This window comes from Saccostrea echinata, unplaced genomic scaffold (genome assembly GCF_033153115.1).
Source record: "Saccostrea echinata isolate AGI-Se365-2 ecotype Australia unplaced genomic scaffold, CSIRO_AGI_Sech_v1 ptg000057l, whole genome shotgun sequence".
In the NCBI taxonomy this organism is placed as follows: domain Eukaryota; kingdom Metazoa; phylum Mollusca; class Bivalvia; order Ostreida; family Ostreidae; genus Saccostrea; species Saccostrea echinata.
The window spans coordinates 3,611,832-3,635,406 of NW_026889806.1; the positions used below are offsets into that span (position 1 = coordinate 3,611,832).

General features: G+C 33.6%; 1 protein-coding gene across 1 annotated transcript in view; it reads left to right on the top strand.

Annotated features, from left to right (window-relative positions):
* The first annotated feature begins 7,340 nt into the window (after positions 1–7,340).
* Positions 7,341–23,575, top strand: part of LOC133174055 (mucin-2-like) — a 28,792-nt gene continuing 12,557 nt past the window's right edge. Inside the window, exons 1-3 of the mRNA XM_061309096.1 lie at positions 7,341–9,789; positions 10,005–10,099; positions 10,221–10,273. Of these exons, the coding sequence (XP_061165080.1) occupies positions 7,341–9,789; positions 10,005–10,099; positions 10,221–10,273 (2,597 nt within the window). The remainder of the gene's footprint in view (positions 9,790–10,004; positions 10,100–10,220; positions 10,274–23,575) is intronic.

Sequence of the window (23,575 nt, forward strand, 5' to 3'; positions counted from 1 at the left end):
GTTGTTTTGTCACATTTTCAATGGAATTCTTTGCTATTTTCGAGTAACATGAGAAAGAGCATTAGAAAAATATTTTTCTTTTTTATCTACATCCAAAAATGTATAATAAAAAGACTCCTAAGCTCCTAAGCACAGGGAGCGTGAGACCGGTCGACAGGGGTTCCTAACTTCTTCATGGAACCTGGGCCCACCTCTGTTTTTGGAGGTCCGTGTTTGCTCTGCTCCCTATTTGTATTGTTTAAATGCACTTTGAGCTTGATTACGGATCGTTACCTACATATTTCTCTTGAATCCATTTTGAAAAGACAGGACTGTTTTCATAAAGTTAAAAAAAAATAATATGCAGAAATGAACCAAATTATGTTTGAAAACTACTCGTTGTGGATAGTCACCTGACTTGTTCAGACATTTTTTTTTATTTGTTGTTGTTTAATGTCCCTCTCGAGTGTTTTTCACTCATATGAAGACGCCAACATTTGCCGGTGGAGGGCTGCAAATTTAGACCTTTACTGGACACTTAGGGCCATTGAGCATGAGGGATCTTTTTTGTGCCAGTACCTACTGGAAGATCTCGGTTCATACGTTCTCATCCGAAGGAGCGGTCTCCTGACATATCTTTCATAGCAATTGTTAGGCTATTATTTTTACACTGAATCTCTACGGATTTTTTCGTTTACCCGATCATGACAAAGAGCACATGGAAGGTGTGACCGGTCCACAGCGGATGCTCACTCCTAAATGGCACCTGATCATACTTTTATTTTCAGAGGACCACGTTTGCTCTGCTCACAATATATATAGGACTTTGACAAATTACTGTTCGTTATCTTCAAATGCCAATACGTATAACATAGGTAGTGACTTCCAAATCTGTCACAATTTACAAATATAAATATGTCTAATAGTGTATAAACATACGAAAAAATGCTCTTCAAAGAATCGTAAATACAAGACTTTAATAGGATTTCAATGCAAAACTATATGAATTAATAATAAATTTATGAAGCTTACTAAACATGAGATCTGACATCTATAAATAACGACCGGAAATTGCAGAAATACCAGCAAACATTTCGACAAGTGACAACTACTCTGTGACTCAAAATAGAAGTATTTATACATCTCCCAAAAATTAATAAATGGATAACTAGGATTATAATGCATTTATTTCATTCCAAGTTGTGATATTTTGTGTGTGTATATATATATATATATATATATATATATATATATATATATATATATATATATATATATATATATATATATATGAATTGTCAACATATATCCATCATTTCTCCCGATCGAATATACTGTTTTCAAAAAAAAATAATAATAATAATGCAACCATTATACAAGAAAAACAAATGTTTATTGATAAATTCATATAATAAAACTAGTAATAAACATACTTCTACTTTATATGGAAGAAAACGATAAGCGTTTAAGTGTCATCGATTTTGACAGAAAATGAATCAGTTTGTGTACACGCGTTGTCAACGCTGAGTATTCAGTCCTTTGTTCAACGGACACCGGGCGATGAAAGAAAATCTTTCTCGCTGTCGACAAGGCAAAGGGGTTTATATTTTGACGTCAAGTGTTGGTAAACTTGTTATACAACTACCTCAAGTCGCAATTTTCTAGTAATAAATAAATTTCTTAAAACGATTTCTCTCACGTAATCTGAAAGATTTAGCTGTTTGATTTACCCCTTAAGACATTTTGTAGCCTATTTTTAAGGATACATAAATTATCACAATATTCTTTTGATGGAAATGATCGGGCAAAGCAATATTCATTTTTTTACTCCCTGCACTAAATGTGCACACACTGCGACAGCTAGCACTTAATGTGACTTTAAAATCAAGTACTGTATTTATACCTAATAAGTCCGTTTTGGTAATCTATTTCCCATCCAAGGATAATTTGCAATAATATTTTTTTTTTACCTTTCTAAATTACTTATTAAAGAGAAAAAACGAATATTTTACCAGTTTACAATAATCATAGTCATTTGGTTTCAATTTTTTAAGAGTTACATGTAATATACAAATGAACTTCAGTCTGGACGACCCCCCTCCCCCAAGATTTTCCAATTTATCATATCAAACAAATTAACAAAAATATCCTCTTATAAACGCGACTTATACCCAATCCCCACCCCTAAAACAAAATTTATTTTCTGGATTGGGCATTTTTTTTTTTTTTTTTTTTGCTTTTTTTTTTTATTGTCAACAAATTCCTAGTCTGATTTTTTTAGTAGTTGACTTGTGGAACCCCTCCCCCTTGCCCGGAAAATTCTTGGATCTGTGCATATCCAATATATTTGTATCAGATATGTATTATTGACCTAAATTTGAAATTAAGCTATACGATTAAAAAGATTTCCCGTTTTAAGTTTAAAAAGCTGATTTTTCTTAATCTCTCTCTCTCTCTTCGCTCGACTTGTTTGAGATTCCCTCATATGTTCTACGTATGTTTCTTTCTCCTTAATTTTTTTTTTCTTGCTAACCCCTTTTTATCTCCGTCTCTCATTACCTCTAAACTCCCATTCTACTACTCTAACACATAGGACAGAAAACATTTTACACAGGTAGACTTTTAAATTTTTTCGCTGGCCAAAGGTGTTCGGTCCACTTCGCTCTCCATGCAGAGTCGACGGAAACCCTTGGCTAGCGGAGATGGACCTTTAAGGAATTTCTGACTTCCATAATAAAATAGGAATTTTCTTTTAACTCACAGGGAAAACAATAAAAATACAAACATGAAAATAATTTGCTTTGTTCAATGGCATCAGTACATTAACAGGTATTACTTCTTCATAACAATGAAGCTATGACATCAAAAACCTTCATATGCGCGTTGTTAGATCTTAAGTATAAATACATGCGTAGTTTCAATTCAACTGTGTGTAGACTGATGAATACTTAAATGTTAGAGATATCTTGTATTCACTGATAATAACTGCCGTGCAAAACCAAAAAGAAACATCATCAACAAAAGATCTTTCAAAAAGTACCATGGCATGAAAAATGTGATTTGTGTATCACTGTAGATTGGGAGATTAAAGTCATATGAAACCTGTTTGTTCCTTAAACTTAAATTTGTCATTAAAGGAATTCGTTTTACACTCAAGTACAAAGATTTATGTAGTTTTGGAGATCAGATCTTCCATCAATCCGTTGGAATTTCCATGGATTCTAATTGTGATAGAGGTTTAATAAGTTTTTGAATTAAGTCTACTTTATACGAAATTCAATATAAAAACAGATCTTCTAATAATGGGAAACAATAAGTAACCATAGGAATTCCAACAGATTGATTGTTGTTCCAACAAATTCTTCAAAAACTACTTGAGAAACTCAAGCATCTTTTTATTATGAATCTCATTAATTTTTGCCTTTAGAATTAAAATGTTTTTATAACAAAATATGTTTACAGATGACCAATGACAAGTTATGCAAAATTACCACTTTAATATTTATGGAAGAAGTAGTTGTCTACGAGGGGTGATCAAAAAGTTCGCGAACTAATTGAATAACTTCCATAAAAGAAATGAAATTAGGTTTTAGTGTTCATTATTTTTTAAAGTAGTCCTCTCCGATTTAAATGCACATCTGCCACCGTTCTGCCCATGCGCGAATCACGTGATACAGGCGGTCACGTGGCATGCTCCGATGCGTTCCGTTCACAGGATGTAAAAAAATTTTCCCGAGTGTTATATTTCTTACCATGCAAGTTATTTTTTATAACAAGAACAGTCAGCTTGTCAAAAATGGCCAAATCTCGGCAATAGGATGGGTGGATAAGGATATCCTTTCCCGGAATGAGCATGGTGATCATCACAACCCGAGTCTTATGTCTTGGGTGCGTCGTTTATCCAATGTGGATATAAGACATGGCGCCTTCTTTTTATCATATCTGATATGACTAAAGTCTAAAGTAAACGATATTTTAGGGATTTAATAACTGTATTATTGTTAAGATATTCAACTATTTCTCTAACTGTAACTTGGAGGTCTTTCATATCAAATTGCTCAACCGAGGACACATCTCTTCCCCAACTTGCTTTCACTGGGCAAGAGAACAAACATCATTTTTAACCATCTCCCTTCTTTCACTAAAACAATCAACCCAATTAATGATTGAACTCATGGCAAGTCTTTTGTCTTCATAAACTTTGTACAAAGTATTATATGCTACTGCAAAGGAATTTCCAAGATACACGTTAAACTTTACAGCCGTTCGAGTACGACAGAGTCAATCATTTTTTGTCACAAGTAACCTACCTAATGACGTCATTTTCACATTGTGACGTCACAAACATGGAGTAAAACATTACATAAAACTGCTATATATAGAACACTTGTATGACTATATGTGTGCCATATTTCATTCTGATCTGAATTGTGGTTTTGAAAATATAGAGATAGTTCGCGAACTTTTTGATCACCCCTCGTATAATGTCAGAAATTTATCATGGGGAATGCTTGTATAAAGTGTTGAAAAATCGTATCGTTTGAAGCCACTGATTTGGTAAAATTTGGTGATTTTAATTTTTCTAAAAGGTCGTTGCGGTTGTTGGGAATATAAAAATAAACAAAACTGACAAATGATGTTGAAGGAGAATTTCCTCCTTAAAAAGAAAACTATGAGTATTATTTGAATTAAATCCATGTTACTCTAAAATGTAATTGCAATAATAAGTCTTACAAACAAAAAAAGTGTTGTTACCCGTTCGTCAGTTGGACTTGTACATACTGATCGCCTATTCCTTATTCTTTTTTTTTTTTTTTTTTAAAACTAAATTATTGAAGACAGAAGGATAGATGATTTTTATACATCCCTTCAACCGTTTTACACATGATTTCAACATCCATTTTAGACTTTCAATCCATTATGACAAAGTAAAAAGGTCTTCTCTTCATAGTTGACCCATAACTGGCATAATCTTCGACAGAATTCATGACTTTTTATGAAATTTTGCCGGAGTTTCTAAAGATGTCTTAAGGATATACGCAACGTACCTTACCGACTGATAATTTTCAAGATATTCTTAATTTAAGATTATAGTGCCATCAGATGTTTGCAGATAAAAAATCAGCATGCATTACCAGGGATTTTGAAGATATTATTTGATGAAAATTCTTGTATAACTCAAAGAAAATATACAAAAATTACTTAACATATAATCTAGATGTTTTGTTTATCCAAACTTGTTTTAGAATGTACAACAGCATATATGGACATTAAAATGTAGCATACAGTTCCTTTAAGTATTGGAACTCTTCTACTCCAAGGAAAAAGACAATTAAGTTCAAACTACGTTGCGTATGTCCTAAGAAGCCTATGATTGGCAATATCCACAATCACAGAATCCAGCCTGTAATCCAGTGTTGTAATAGGGTCTCTCTTTACCCTTTTCATATAAACCATATAAAGCTTTCAAAGGAACAAAGTTTGGTATGCGTTTTGATGAACCTGTCTGTAGGGAAAAGCATTTCAAATGAGACATCATGTAAATTACGTTTATTGTGGGACTGATGTCCATGACTACGCTAAAGTCTATGTGTTTTGTTTGAAAGTCCCATCACATTAACGTTACCATTGTACTTGAAAGATTCCCCACACTGTCGACTCTGTCATTGCTTCAATATGGAAAAGCAGTGCCTAATCAAGTATTCTTAGGGATTATGGAAAGGCCTAATGGATAGGCTATTAGTATGAATTTGTTTTCAGAATTCTTTCATAGGGACCAATTGCGCCCCGTTAAACGCAGACCTGTTTTTGTATTCATATGAAGAAGACGTTCAAAATCTTATACGTGAGAAGAAGAAAATACTTGCTGTGGCCTTTAACTCGACATTTAGATATATCGATTACGTATTGTCAATTAACAATGGTTATTTCCATTCTTATATCGATAAGATATATCCCAGTGAGCTTGAAATAAAAGATACGACAGAGTCTGACACATCTGTTCCATATTTGGATATTTTGCTAAAAAAAGACTTTAATGGTAATCTAACAACCAAGCTTTATGATAAACGTGATGACTTCAACTTTTCAATCGTCTACTTCCCTTACTTATGCAGCAATATACCTTCATCACCTGCTACGGGGATTATATCTCTCAGTTGATTTTTTACACACTGAAATGTCGACTGAATTTCCCGTTATTTCCCGATCTTGACAAGGAGCCTACGGCGGGTGTGACCAGTCGGCAGGGGATGCTCACTCTTCCCTGGCACCTGATACCACCTCTGATGTTTTAGAGGTCCGTGTTTGCTATGCTCCAAAATTTTGTGCTCAATGTGATTAATTAAATTAAGATATTTGAACAGTGCTGCGAACCAAATGAGATCATGCAAATGAATTAATTATTTCCATGTAGATGACCAGCTAAATATTCATCCTGTGGTCTAACTTATTGAATTTTAGCAATTAGATCGTAGAATCTATATAGGTTCACAGCACTTTTCACAAACATAAAAAAAGCATTAAAAAAGTAATCTTAGATTTTGAATTTGGTTATGCCCTTGCAATATTAGAATTTATAGATGACCTCAATACTGCATGTATATTCGTTAATATCACGTAACTATAACATCACGTGACAAGTGTAAATAAAAAAGTCTACTGTAATCCAACTTTTATTCGTGTGCGAGAAATAGTCGCGAGTTTCGCGACTTACTTTAACCCGCGAATATCAATCTCAGCGAACCATTTATTTTGCTTTATATTTGTATAGAATAATTCCGCAGTCGCGAAAATATTCGTCGCGGATTGATTTCAAACTGACTAATCGCTAATAAAAGTTGACGTGAATAATAGTTGGTCAACTTGTAGTGTTTTACCATATTACATTTGTCCGATATAAGTAAAATTCTAAAAAGAATCCCCCTTCCTTTTAAAGATTGTAATTTTTATATAAAATATCGCCGAATTTTCCTTGAGTACCTTAACTGTACTGCGAACCAAACTGTATAAAGGAGATAATATTTCACTACCACCTGAATATGGTGTTTATGTACCTTAGCTTACTCAGCTTTATCAAACATGCTTTGAATATAATAATTTTTTTAACTGAGGTAGTCTACTGACATATACGTTATTGTTACAATAGTTTCAACAACCTTATTTAAAGTGAGCATTTCGTACATTTCAAAAATAATGACCTCGTTAGCAAATACAACCTATCATTGGGTTGTATTTTGACTGATACATGTTTATTTCGTATAAATTGTTAGGTGTTTGTTTTAAAACTAAATTTGATATAATTAGACGAGTAAGAACAATAAATTACATTGTATTTTCTTCGATTTTGTCTAGATATCATGATGTCAACTCTTCTGGCTATCATCGTGAATAAGCATCTAATAACAACAGCTTTTACGGTTTCTAGCACTCCCTGTACAACAAAATCAACTGTCTCGCGTGTTTCTACCTTGCCATCTTTAACCACAAAAGTTTCGACTATTATTTCGTTACCCTCTACAATCAAAACCACTATCTCTAGTATTAGTTCCTCGCCTTCTTTAATCAAAACAACGACCTCGAGTTTAAGTCCATCACCCTCTACAAACAAAACAACAACCTCGAATGTTAGTCCCTCATCTTCTACAAAGAAAACAACAACCTCAAGTGTTTCTCCGTCGCCCTCTACAAACAAAACAACAACATCGAGTGTTAATCCCCCATCCTCTAACAAAACAACAACTTCGAGTGTTAGTTCCTCATCTTCTACAAACAAAACAACAACCTCGAGTGTTAGTTCCTCACTATCTACAAACAAAACAACAACCTCGAGTACAAGTCCCTCACAATCTACAAACAAACCTTCAGCCTCGAATGTTTCTTCGCTTCCCTCTACAAACAAAACAACAACATCGAGTGTTAGTACCTCATCTTCTACAAACAAAACAACAACCTTAAGTGTTAGTATTTCATCTTCTACGAACAAAAAAACAACCTCGAGTGTTTCTCCGTCGCCCTCTACAAACAAAACAACAACATCGAGTGTTAGTCCCTCACCTTATACAAACAAAACAACCTCGAGTGTTAGTTCCTCATCTTCTACAAACAAAACAACAACCTCGAGTATTAGTCCCTCACCATATACAAACAAAACAACAACCTCCAGTGTTTCTCCGTCGCTCTCTACAAACAAAACAACATACTCGAGTGTAAGTCCCTCACCTTCTACAAGCAAAACAACAACCTCGAGTGTTAATCCTTCACCCTCTACAAACAAAACAACAACCTCGAGTAAAAGTCCCTCACAATCTACAAACAAAACAACCTCGAGTGTTAGTCCCTCACCATCTACAAACAAAACAACAACCTCGAGTACTTCTCCGTCGCTCTCTACAAACAAAACAACAACCTCGATTGTAAGTCCCTCACCTTCTACAAGCAAAACAACAACCTTGAGTGTTAATCCTTCACCCTCTACAAACAAAACAACAACCTCGAGTGTTAGTCCCTCACCTTCTACAAACAAAACAACAACCTCGAGTGCTTCTCCGTCGCCCTCTTTTAACAAAACAACAATCTGGAGTGTTTCTCCGACGCCCTCTGTTAACAAAACAACAACCTCGAGTGTTAGTCCCTCATCTTCTACAAACAAAACAACAACCTCGAGTATTAGTCCCTCACCATCTACAAACAAAACAACAACCTCGATTGTAAGTCCCTCACCTTCTTCAAGCAAAACAACAACCTTGAGTGTTAATCCTTCACCCTCTACAAACAAAACAACAACCTCGAGTGTTAGTCCCTCTCCTTCTACAAACAAAACAACAACCTCGAGTGCTTCTCCGTCGCCCTCTTTTAACAAAACAACAATCTGGAGTGTTTCTCCGACGCCCTCTATTAACAAAACAACAACCTCGAGTGTTAGTCCCTCATCTTCTACAAACAAAACAACAACCTCGAGTATTAGTCCCTCACCATCTACAAACAAAACAACAACCTCGATTGTAAGTCCCTCACCTTCTACAAGCAAAACAACAACCTTGAGTGTTAATCCTTCACTCTCTACAAACAAAACAACAACCTCGAGTGTTAGTCCCTCACCTTCTACAAACAAAACAACAACCTCGAGTGCTTCTCCGTCGCCCTCTTTTAACAAAACAACAACCTGGAGTGTTTCTCCGACGCCCTCTATTAACAAAACAACAACCTCGAGTGTTAGTCCCTCATCTTCTACAAAAAAAACAACAACCTCGAGTGTTAGACCCTCACCTTCTACAAGCAAAACAACAACTTCGAGTGTAAGTCCCTCATCTTCTACAAACAAAGCAACAACCTCGAGTGTTAGTCCCTCACCTTCTACAAACAAAACAATAACCATGAGTGTTAGTCCCTCACCTTCTACAAACAAAACAATAACCATGAGTGTTAGTCCCTCATTCTCTACAACTCTATCGAGCGTTTTTACGTTGCCCTCTACAACGACAACAACTTTTTCGAGTTTTTCTATGTCGCCTTCTACAACCAAAACAGCTGTCTCGAGTATTTCATCGTCGCCATCCCCAACCAAAACAACTGTTTTGAGTGTAAAACCTTCACCCTCTTCAACCAAAACAACCTCGAATGTTACTCCCTTGCCTTCTACAACCAAAGCAACTGTCTCGAGTGTCTATACCACGCTCTTTACAACCAGTACAACTATATCTAGTGGTCCTACAAAACCCATTACAACTAACACTTTAACAACAATTGGAGATAAGGAAATAGTTACTGTACCTAATCATACAGATGTTCCAACTGAAATACCCGTATTTGGTATAGTAGTTTTTATGTATAGTTGTAAATTAATTTTAATGAAAATGATTTCAATTTTCTAATGAGAAAGAGGAAGACGTAATTGGTTTTATTTCAACCTGCTTCCTGTGATCGTTATCGTTATGTTTATCCCCTGTATAATGAGAATTGTGTTGCATTTCTCATACTTATTATATTTTTTATTATATTTTCTAAGAGTTTGAATTTTTTCTCAGGACCGCAAAATATGTTTAGGCTACAGTTTGAAATATCAGTTAAAATGGATACAAGTGGTTTTAATAACTTCAGTCGGGATTACCTTATCGAAAAGGTAAATTTTAATTCATCCTTAAGGAGAACAATTAGAACAATATCGAAATTTGTAAATTAGTCGTGTAATGAAATGTAGTCGAAAATGAATTCTAATTCAAGCGAATTTTTATTCTTTACAGTTCAGTCGATACGTATTTGACGGCTTTAGGGGCATTGTTATTCTAAATGTCAGGTATGTACTTGTTTTAGTTCGACAAAGTGCTTCACTTTCCATGCGTTTTGCAATAAATAGCATATACGAGGGGTGATCAAAAAGTTCGCGAACTAATTGAATTACTTCCTTAAAAGAAATAAAATGAGGTTTCAGTGTTCATGATATTTTAAAGTAGTCCTCTCCGATTTTAATACACATCTGCCATTGTTCTGTCCATGCGCGAATCGCGTGATCCAGGCAGTCACGTGACATGCTCCGTAGTAGTCTGTTCACAGAAGCTAAAAGATTTTTCCGAGTCTTATATTTCTTACCATGCAAGTAATTTTAATTACAAGAACAGTCCATCTGTCAGAAATGGCCAACTTTCGGCAATAGGATGGGTGGATAAGGATATCCCTTCTTACAATTAGTATGGTGACCCATCACAACTCGAGTCCTTTGTCTCGGGAGTGTCATTTATTCAATGTGGATAAAGTATGGGCGCCTTCTTTTTATCATATCTAATATGTTTAAAGTCTAAAGTAAACGATATTTTAGGGATTTAATAATTATATTATTGTTAAGATATTCAACCATTTTTCTAATTGTAACTTGACGATGTTTCATAAAAAATTGCTCAACTAAGGACACATCTTTTCCCCGGCTTGCTTTCGCTGGGCAACAGAAAAACATCATTTTTAACCAACTCCCTGCCTTCACTTAAACAATCAATCCAATTAATGATTGAACTTCTGGTAAGTCTTTTATCTTCATAAACCTTGTACAAATTATCATATTCTACTGCAAAGGAATTTCTAAGATATAAACTTTACAGCCGTTCGTTGCTCGAGTACGACTAAGTCAACCATTTTTTGTCACAAGTGACCTACATATTGACGTCATTTTCACATTGTGACGTCATAAACACGGAGCAAAACATTATTCAACATCTGTTATTTATAGAACATGTGTATGACTATATATGTGCCAAATTGCACTCTGATCTGAATTGTGGTTTTGTAAATATAGAGATAGTTCGCGAACTTTTTGATCACCCCTCGTATATATATATTTATTACATTTTCAACAGTGAAATACTGTGATTTATTTATTGAATAAAAGTGATATTCTGATATTCTCTCACAGGGTGAAAGGATACCAAAAATGATATTCTCTCACAGTGTGAAAGGATATCAAAGTAAGTAAAAAATAATTTCTGGCCTGTCATAAGATAGAGATAGTAACTAAGCATCTTGATAGAGCTAAAACTGCAAATTTCTTCCTAAATGTTGCTTAAATCCATGCTATGTAATGTTTTCAATCTGACACACAACTTCTAAGCTATGACGTCTCAACCGCTCAACTATGACGTCAAGCCTATGACACTGTTTTAAGAAAAGACAGAGGCAAAGGGAAAATCAAAGAAAATGTAATAAACAGAAAATTCAATGTTTTGTAGATGAATATGGAATTTATTTCACTCATGAGACAGGATTTTTTGATATTTTCACTCGTGCTTCGCACTCGTGAAAATATCAAAAATCCTGTCCCACTCGTGAAATAAATTCCATATTCATCTACAAAACATTGAATATCCTCTATATATATATATATATATATATATATATATATGACCAACAACAATGACGAACAATAAAAATTGTCAAATTTTCGGGACGCCCTGTCCCTTCCTCAGGACAAGGAAAAAAGTTAAGAAGTCATAAAAACAAATTAAACAAATACTACTAAACTAGCAAACACAATGTATTTACAATGTTACATGTTTAATTTGAAGTTTATAACCAGTTGTAACGAAAGAAATCTGGACCTCTATGAAATACGTCCGGTCTGTCGGGTGTACTCTGGTGAAGTGCGTTTTACATAATTGAACGAATTAATTATCGACCAAGCAGTAAATCGTACACTGTCATTCTCTCAAAATAGCGTAACTATACATGAGAAAAAGAAACCAAAGAAAAATGATATTATTTTATGGAAGGGTTTACCATATGAATTTTGATGTATTATAAATTTGGAAATGTTTTAGGACTGTTTATTGGATAAAAGAAATAATAAATAGAAATGTAAGCAATAGATCCGTGTGTGGGTTGTTCCAGAATTGATAATGTGAATTAACGGTAAAATTTACATTATATCATGTATATAGAGAGAATGAACTTGTTTGTTACAATCGGGAATTGGGTCTAGTTCACGTTCATCCTGGTAAAGTCATCTCCAGTTTCCCCAACATACTGTTTGGAACAAACTTTACAACTGATGAGATCTATGCAGTCGCCTGTAACGGGGCTGTTAAAGCTGTCTGTGTCAGAGCTGTGCTTCCGGAGAAGAAATCTTCATGACAATTTCTACTGTATATTTGTTTGTTTGTTTGTTTGTATGTTGTTTAACGTCCCTCTCGAGAATTTTTCACTCGAGACGCCACCACTTGCCGGTGGAGAGCTGCAAATTTTGTCCTATACTCGGCACTTACGGCCATTGAGCAGTAAGGGATCTTTTTCGTGCCAGCACCTACTGCGACACGGGACCTCGGTTTATACGGTCTCATCCGAAGGACCGGTCTCCACGTCCCACAGTGTCTACTGTATATATATATATATATATATATATATATATATATATATATATATATATATATATATATATATATATATATATATTAGGGATGTCAATTTTGTCAATAATTCATATTCGAATATTCTATGAAAGTATTCGAATATATTCGAATATTCGAAAAAATAAATAAAATCTGTTTTTAAATATGCATCATCCTACTCACATGAAAGGTTTAGCGTAGGTATACTTATATTGGAAGAAAAACGGTACGAAGACTTTTGTAGGTGTACAATAAGAAATTCCATTTGATATTTGCCAATGTTTGAAATAAATTAAATAATTAATTTAATTGTAGAAAAGTATAATTTTAACAATTGAAACATGTGTATTTATAGTAGCTCCGACTGAGGAACCAGTCGTCTTACAAAAGGCAAGATTATAGTCGTAACGGTATACTGTTCAGATTTCAATACGTGTAATAAATTACAATTATCTGCCTAATAAGAGATATGATTATTATCTTTGATACTGCCTAATAAGAGATATGATTATTATCTTTGATACAATTTAAACAAATATTTCCATAGACAATTTTTCTAGGTAATTATATAATTAACTAATTTCCCGATAATGAATATAAAATTCAGGATTATGTACAACCCGAGATCATCAAGTAATTTACACATTTATCTGAAATTAAACCCTTTACAATATTAATTACAGACTCATTCTATCGGACATTCATACAATGATAAATTAATTTTATTTTTATAAGTATATGTACTTTTCACGCCTTTTAGACATTCTAAGATTTCATTTTGTTGTCCTCGATTCTAGACCCGATCGTATCTAATAAAAACTATGAAAGTACTTTTTGTATTATACATAAAGCATTATTGTACAATTCTTTAACACCTTACTCAAAACAAAATACATGTAATTTAGCATATCTATAAGATAAGAAAGTAGTGAAAGAAATCAGGCGATCGAAATTGATCGCTAGTAAATTAAATAGGGATAATTCCAGCACTGTTCTAATAAAAATTTATTAATCACAGTACTTCTTTTTATGAAATCTGAAAAACACCGAATATTCGAATCTTAAATTCATATTCGAATATCAACTCATCGAATGAATATTCGAATATTCGTTGCCATCCCTAATATATATTTATGCAAGCTTTTAAAAGTAGTCTTTCATTGAAGCCAACCTACGAGGAAGAATCGGTGGTACAGGAGAGAAGCAAATAATCTTATTCGGAAAGTAAGGAAATCAAATCTAACGGACTTGTAAGTATGACGTTTTAATCCAGGTTAACATGTAATCCTAACACAAAAAAATTAACTTGTGTTTTGGTGTATATTATACTTATATAATGCCTAAACAGACAATATATCAGAATGAATTTCCCCCTGTATATGGATCAGCTCATTGTGTTCAATTGTCCGCAGACAACGACCCAGGGCAGTAAAAAAAACAATGTGCTGTTCAAAGTCACGGCCAGGAACACGTTAAGTTCCTTTACAGTACCGTTGTCAGAGGACTTTAAAGTTAAGCACTAAAATTGGTTCGTTGTCATGACCTCACAGGTGAGGTTAAGATATAATGTCTGTCCGGTGTCATTCAAAATATACAAGAATTTTTACTGAATGCATAAAAAATCATGTTTTTGTTCAATTCCAGGAATACACTTAAGTATTGGGAAACAGATACAGCATTCAGTATTCATGACAAAAAGTCATGTCTCTGTTATCCTATATATATTCCGAGTAGTTTTGATTGGCGAATACATACCATGGTGTAAAAGCATGGATGTGCGGTGAAAAAAATATATTTTTGTCATCGATTTATTTAAAAAAGCACTTTAATTTCGTAGTTTGAAAAGTAGCTCTATTTTCATTTCATTAGATATATTACAGCCTTTTGCAGAACGCATACTATAAGAGAACTTGACATTTATATAGGCAAAATGACCGTTGTCAGTACATGTTAAGTTGATATGGTCCGGTGTCACTTGTCTTAACATGTAAGTCTGTCTATGAAATGGTGCGGAAATGATCAGATTTATTTATTCTTGAGGCACATAATTTCGGGAGAGATGGTGGTCCCCAACTTAAGGTAGTCCGATCCTCAGGTTCTGAAAATCAGCTTTTAAGTAATTGAAAATGCTCACAAAAATGTCTCTGATTTCACATAGTTACGTGAATTTACCCATGGAATTTCTTCAAAGTTCATCATTATAGTTAATCATGTTATATAGGGAAAATTATCAAATCTCAAATATATTTTCAGGAAATGCGAATAGAAACACCAGTTATGCATTTTCTAATTGAAAATTGATCAACAAATATAATTTGGGATAAAAAAAAAATATAGGTATCCAGGCATTTGGAGAAAATTGCATCTTTTTTATGCTTACTAGGTATTTTAGTTCTTTTTACTTCAATTGTCATATATTACATAGTGTAAAAAGCTTGTGCTATCATTGCTAGACAACACATACCACATCTTATTTCATATCATGCTAATAAGCAGTGGTATCTAATGCTAGACTAAAGAAAATTTGATTTCTCTAAAAATAAATTCATTTTTTTTCTTTTATGGGGTACAAATGTCAACTTTTTACAAGACCGTTTTTAAAACTTCAAAGAACTTTGAATCATATGAATTTTAAGATGCATAAAGTGAAAATTGTTGCAAAAAAGATCTCAATTTCAAGTTTCATTTTGAGACTTTTTAAATAAAGTAATAAATTTAAGAGTTATTCATCCAGGTTGAGGATCGGATATCCTTAAACTTATACCGTTTATTTAATTAGTATGAAAGTATTCTTTGAAAAGTCGGTTGCCCCAACCCCTCCCCCCGCTTTTTGTTTCAGTAGAATCAATTCTCTCGTTCAAGAAGTTGGAAATTAAGCCACCCCCTAAATAGGATTTTCTTCTCTCTATGTAGTTTGTTCAAAGAAATTTCAGGTAAATTACCAATAACTGTCCTAGCCCCTCCCCAACCTTTCAAAAGCGATGCTATATGCATGAAGAGATAACAGATTAAATTAAATATCATGATGATTGTAGTAATAATTTTAAATTTTTTGGTTGTCTGAAAGCAGCTCAAAGTTCAACAATTTGAAATTTAAAAAAAATGCAATAAAGTAATTTCAATTCCAATTCTACTAGGTACTTGCATGTATCAGCAGTACAAAACAAAAATCATAATATACATACTGGATAGTATGCGTTTTATTTTACTATTCGTAAAAAGTAAGGATAATTTTATGAGTCATAAAGTGAAATATTGCCAGCTATAAACGATGCAAAAGTCTGCTGGTTGGCTGCTTGCTTGCTTCATGTCCCTTGTACACTACTGACCGCCTATTGAGGGATGCTTTAGATGATAATCGGAAATTGTGGACATGGAACAGAAAAAGATTCTAACTTTGAAGCTCAGTAAATCTTAAATTCCATTGTCATTAAATCATCCACCCATTGATATATGCAATTATTTTTATTTTATAATGAGATTGGTCCTTTGAATTTAATTTAAATTATTAAGGTTTTCTCATAGAAACAATTTTAGAAGAATCAGTGCCATGTTATCGATGAAACATGCTTTTAAATTTTCTATTAATAGCACTTGTTCGAAACCTACGGCCCCGTTGGAGTGCCAGATAAAAAAAAATATTTATTTGTTCGGACGAATAATATAAGATATTTGTTCGGACAAATTAGATATTTGTTCGGACAAATTAGTATTTTGATCGGACAAATTACATATTCGTTCGGCGAAATGATACATGTACCGGTTTTCCTTTCCAACATCTTTTCCCTTTATTTTCAGGTATAATTGATAAATAGAATACATTAAACAGTAGTTTACCAATGTTGTATACTGTGCAATTCTGACAACGGACCAATGACAACGGACTGAATTTTCATAACTTGTCAGACATAGTTTGAATTATAGCAAAAATTTTCAGTTTTTCTTTGCTTTGATTTTTAATTCAGGGGCTAACAATACCTCATAATATTACCTGTACCTAGTGTTGGGTATTGTTTATTGTATAAAAGAAAAATATGTTCATTTCAAAGAAAATTTAAACAAATCAAAATATGTTTTAAGCAGGGTGATGTATCGCCAACGCAAACTACTGTAATATAACCCGTTAATATCTGACGTTTTTGATGTACAAACAAATATATTGTGAGTTCTGTTCCCCATTGCAATTTGGGGGATTGTAATCAATTACCTCACTTGGAAAATGAAATTAAACTAATCATTAGTTCTCTGAAGTTATGACACCGGACGGACATCATCTTAACCTCACCTGTGAGGTCATGACAACGAACCAATTCTTAACTTTAAAGGTCTCTGACAACGGTACTGTAAAGGAACTTAACGTGTTCCTGGCCGTAAAAGTACCGAGGGAAATTTATTTCCATATATTGCTTGATTAGGTAACTGTTATATTACCCGATACTTTTCATAGGCAATTAATGAAAAAGAATTCCTAAGGAGGTTGGATCTTGTTATCAATAGTATTGAGAATTTTTTTTATCAAGTATATTTTTAGAATCTATACCCATTCCTTAATCAAAAAGAAAAAGAGAGAGGGCAAGGCGCTTCTTTTCGCGCTACGGAGCATTTAATATGACTTTTTTTGCACTGTACGTCAAATACAGTATATATCTCTGTTGATTCGATACGCAAGAGCATGCTCTACGTATGTACAATTTCTAAAACGAGGTAAATTATTGACAAATAAGTTGATGAAACAAGAATATCAGCTGCCTCGTTTAAAGTCATCATTTCGTAAGTTCTATGGTCGATACAATGACCGTGTCAGCAAATACAATTTATCATTGAGTCAAATGCTGACTGACGTTTTTCACACTAATTGTTAGGCCATTATTTACACACTGAATTGTCGACGGATTTTTCCTTTATTTCCCGATCATGACAAGGAGCACACGGCGGGTGTGACCGGTCGGCAGGGGATGCTCAATCCTCCATGGCACCTGATCCCACCTCTGATGTTTGGAGGTCCGTGTTTGCTCTGCTCCTATTTTGTATTGTATAATGGACTTTTGAGCTTGAATACTGTTCGTTATCTCCATATATTTCATACATAAATCAATTTTTTTCAAAGTTTTTCCTCTAATATTTTTCCCAAATAATTATGGGAACAAACACAACCTTTTTCATCTTGAGTAGTCACATTAAAATTCGTGACAATAAAAAAGTTTCAAATTACTTTCCATAGTCAATTATTTGACCTTTTTGCACTCAAAAATGTCCTTTTTTCTGGCATTAAAAAATTTAACACGCAATAAAATCATTTGAAAGTAATGACATTTTTCTGAATTTAAGCAGAATGGTTAAAATTATCTTATATATTCAGAAAAGAATTTTGCTTCAATTTCGGCATCGCATGATGGTCTGCTGAGTTGATAATGAGTTGTTTTTATTGAAATTCTCCCGGGCAGTTGTCGTCACGATTTATGGCATCGTTATTACACAGGTATAGATACTAAGGTGTCAGTCGAAATATTTTCACCTTTTTTTTTCATCAGAAATAAATTACTGGGAGATATCTCGTCTTCTCTGATCATATATTAATTGACAGCGTTTATGAACAGCTGTTACAACACACGCCTGTGTACGTATACGGGTAATGACAAGAAAGACAAATCTGAGACACAAAAATATATATGTCTCTGGAAATAATATTGTGTTTAGATAACTAAAATAAATTAATGTCCGCCGACTTTGGGATTAATCCGAGCATTCACTGATGTGTACCTGTACACGCAGCGGGTCACTGGTTTTGAAGCCTTTGTCCAAAAATGAATTAACAAACCCCTTTAATACACATACATTCGCCTATACCTGCATTCTAATCTAACAGATCTTTTTTACGAAATTCTGATAGTCGCTGTGTTTCTAATCAAATTGCCTATACCTATACCAAATATTATTTAATTTTCTTCGTTATATTTACTATATCAATCACTTTCTTTTCTTTAAATCTTTTTTAATTTTTAATTTTCTACTGTAATTACACGAAGTCCATGCAGGTGCCTCGCGTGTCAATTCTTGTAAAAGAAGTATTTACCACCTGACCTGATCATAATTCATGTTGTGCATGTTGTGTATTTACCAAACCTTTCAAAATCTTTAGTCTTGACCACATCTTTAAGTGACTGTATTAAAAAGTCAAACGACTTCCTGTCAATTTTGAATATCGCCACTGCACGTTTATTTTGGAATCTGATTAACAATTAATTATTAAATTGCATTATTTTCATAAATACATATATCCTTTTAGCCTGTATAATTCGTATTTTTAAAAACTAAACTTCACACAAAAAAAATACGGACATCTTGCAGGGATGGGGTCAATTGCATAGGAAAGTAATTAATTAAATTATAATTACTTGCCCAAAACCTTCAATTAAATTACCATTACAAGGATTTTGAAATGTAATTAATCAAATTACAGTTACTTTGCAAATGTAATTAATTAAATTACACATTACATTAAGAAAAAAAACGTATAAAAATAAACAATGATAAATAGTCATACAGATTCATTTACTTTTTTTGTTTACATTAAGTAAACATTGTTTAGATGTTAATGAAATTTTTAAATATTGCGTCCCCTAACCTAATTGCATCTATCAGGTTTAAAAAAAAATTCTGCCACAATGAAGATACCCCGGTATTTTACACTGGGGATTTTGTGACGAGAATACTGACAAATAGCAAGTTTCAGGACTTATTATTGACCCTTTTTGGTACAGGGTCCTGTACCCTTCTAATTGTGAATTTTTAATCGAACAAGAGGCCCAGGGGCCACATAGCTCACCTGAGCACTATGGCTAGGAAAAAGCAGAAATCACTTCAGTCTTGAAGGTTGAAAAGATAAAAAAAAAAATGGTTTGGGAGGTGGAGGGGGGGGGGGAGGTGGGATGTCATGAATTGAACAAATTTGAATCTACATTATCTGAGGATGCTTCCATTTAAATATGACCAATCATGGCTTTGCTGTTCTTGAGTAGAAAATTTTTAAAGAATTAACCTATGTATTCCTATGTAAAACTTTGATCACCCATTGTGGCCCCACCCGACCTCCAGGGTCATGTTTTAACAAACTTGAATCTACATTACCTGAGAATGCTACCATATAAATATGACCACTCATGGCTTTGCTGTTCTTGAGAAGAAGACTTTTAAAGATTTTTACTATGTGTTCCTATGTAAAACTTTGATCGCCCATTGTGGCTCCACCCGTTCCCGGGGGACATGATTTGAACAAATTTGAAATTACACTATCTGAGGATGTTTCCATGTAAATAAGACCAATCATGGCTTTGCTGTTCTTGAGAAGAAGATTTTTAAAGATTTTTCCTATATATTCCTATGTAAAATTTTGATTACCCATTGTGGCCCCACCCTACCCCCGGGGGTCATGATTTGAACAAACTTGAATCTACACTACCTGAGGATGCTTCCATGTAAATATGACCAGTCATGGCTTTGCTGTTCTTGAGAAGAAGATTTTTAAAGATTTTTCCTATATATTTCTATGTAAAACTTTGATTGCGAATTGTGGCCCCACCCTAGCCCTGGGGTCATGATTTGAACAAACTTGAATGTACACTATCTGAGGATGCTTCTATATAAATATGACCAATTATGGCTTTGCTGTTCTTGAGAAGAAGATTTATAAAGATTTTTCCTATATATTCCTATGTAAAACTTTGATCACCCATTGTGGCCCCACCCTACCCCCGGGGGTCATGATTTGAACAAACTTGAATCTACACTACCTGAGGATGCTTCCACATAAGTTTCATATTTTCAAGCACAGTGGTTCTTGAGAAGAAGATTTTTTAATGATGCCATTAATTTTTCACGAATTCTTAATTATGTCCTCTTGGAAGAAGGGCCCTTCATTTGAACAAACTTGAATCCCCTTTACGCAAGGATACTTTGTGGCTAGTTTGGTTGAAATTGGCCCAGTGGTTCTGGAGAAGAAGTCGAAAATGTGAAAAGTTTACAGACGGACAGACAGACGGACAACAGACAAAATGTGATCAGAAAAGCTCACTTGAGCCTTCGGCTCAGGTGTGCTAAAAAGTGTCAAAACTGGGAAATGTTGTTGACTTATATTTATTTGTTGATTAAAGAGTTAAATAGTGGACTTGTTCTTTAGAAATGATTATAATTTCAAAACATGTTACAATGTGTATTTCTATATATAAACAGCATCAAAAAATTGAATTTGGTCATCAGTTGGGAATTGTTACCTGAATTTTGGGGAAAAGGAGCCAATTTTCAGCTGGGACACGGTCCTTTTACAGGACCTGGATGCTGTTTTTCCCTAATTTCATGTGTCCATTTTTGAGCTTTCTGATATATTTATGCAAAACAATGGATGCATTTTGACTTGTTTCCTGTTTTTTTCATCATCCTAATTAAGTTATATATCTCAAAATGTTAGTATTTGACATATTGTGTGTCAAACTACTGCCTTAATTCTCACAAATTTTTATTAAAATAGAAAATTTGGAGTTGTAACCCCAAAATATATATTTTGAAAAAAAGATTTGTGGGAAGACATGGTTAATGTGTGTGTACAAAACTACCTTTAGGTAAAGTCAAAATGAGTGTAAAATCTATGCTTAATTAAGTTCAGTGTCAATATGTACATGACCCTAGGGCACTAATTAGCACCTGTTAATCACTTCTAACACAAGCTGTAGGTATGGCAACTAAAGGATTAGAAGCCATTGGACTAGATATATTAAGTTGGTGTGTTCCCGTTTTGCACACATTTGATAATTAGGTATAGAACAAAAGGTGTGAAATATGTTTTGATAGCAATTATAGTCTGATCTTCGTCTGGGATTTACTTGTATTTTACCAATGCATTATAATAAATATTTAAGGGAATATATTATGAGAATTTTACTTATCCAACCGAAGATGAAGTGGGTGGTTTAGACAAATATCCCTATCGCATTTCACATGTTTCTTTATTTCATAAAGATAAAATGAATAAGTAAAATGAATTCAATCTTAAATTAACCTGTCTAGTTAGTATCTTGTGATTATAAATATAGTTTTGTGTTTTTTTTTTATGTTTTAAAATGATTATTTCAAGAATTAAGTCAAAACATCAAGTAAAAAAATAACAGTTTTTCTTCCTATTCTTTCCGTAGAATCTCTTTCTCCAAATTCACAACTATGATACAGACTATAGCAATTAAGTAATTATCTTACCTGGACAAATTCCCGTTTTGCACGCATTTTTTCAATACCTGAAATTCAAATGTGTGCAAAACGGGAACAAACCATTAAGTGCCAGTTCATAAACAACTTGATTATTAATTTTATTTGTACGTTATAAACAGGGAGATAAATATGATTAATTTTTTTTGAAGAAAATGCATTTTAAAGAGGAAACAGCAATTCACTAAATGAAGGAAATACATAATTTTTTTTTTTTTGAAGTTTATTATAGACCATTTTGTCCAACAAAAAAAAATCAGTTAACCTTTCTTGAATAAAGTGTACGGGATTTGAGAGGGGGGGGGGCGTATTTCTCATTTATTAAACACCATTGTAATTGAATGTAATTGAAAAGTAATTGTGAATTTTATGCTTTTCTCAAAAGTAATTAATTAAATTACAATTACATGTAATTGAAAATAGGTCCAATTACAGATTACTTTAAATTACATCGAAATTTGTAATTAATTTCTGTCAATTACATTACACATTACCATTGCCCCATTCCTGACATCTTGGTTAAGTTATAATGCAAAAAAAAAAAAAAAAGACTGAAGCATTTGAACTCAAGAAGGGTGGGTGGGGTGCATAACTATAGAATAAACAAGGGTCGTGACAAGGAAGCATAATCTAGCTTAGAAAGGATGGGATCTTCATCAATAGTACTTTTACCTATGATGATATATATACATAGACCTCTATATCTACACAACAAGAATACGACTTGAGCGACAGCTTAGCTCTAAAACAAGTACCTTCTTTTCGGTATAATTTTAAAACAAGAGGCCCATGGGCAATATCGCTCACCTGAGCACACTGGCTAGGCAAAAGCACAAATCAGTTCAGTATTGAAAAGATTACTGGGGTGTGTGCAAATTTTTAACTAACTGATGATGCTTCCATGTCAATTTAACAAATGCTTTTGTTGTACTTGAGAAGATTCTTTATAAAAAATTCCCATAAATTTCCCTTTGTAAAAATTTCATCCTCAGTTGTGGCTCTTTCCCATCCCAGGGGTCATGATTTGAACAAACTTGAATCTACACTACCTGAGGATGCTTCCATATCAATCTGACTAAACATAGCTTTTCTGTTCTTGAGAAGAATTTTTTTTTCCTCTATGTTCTTATTTAAAACTTTCGATCCCCCACTGGGCCCCATCCTGCCCCCGGGATCATCATTTGAACAAACTAGAATCTACACTACCTGAAGATGCTTCCATATCAAAATGACTAATCATGGTTTTGCAGTTCTTCAGAAGAAGAAATTTTCATATATATTTCTATTTAAGAGCTTGATCCTCCATTGTGGCCTCACCCTACCCCGAGGGTCATGATTTGAACAAAACAGAATCAACACTACCTGAGGATGCTTCCACATAAATATGACCAATCAGGGCTTTGTTGTTCCTGAGACGATTTTTAAAATTTTTCCTATATATTTCTATATAAAACTTTGATCCCCCATTGTGG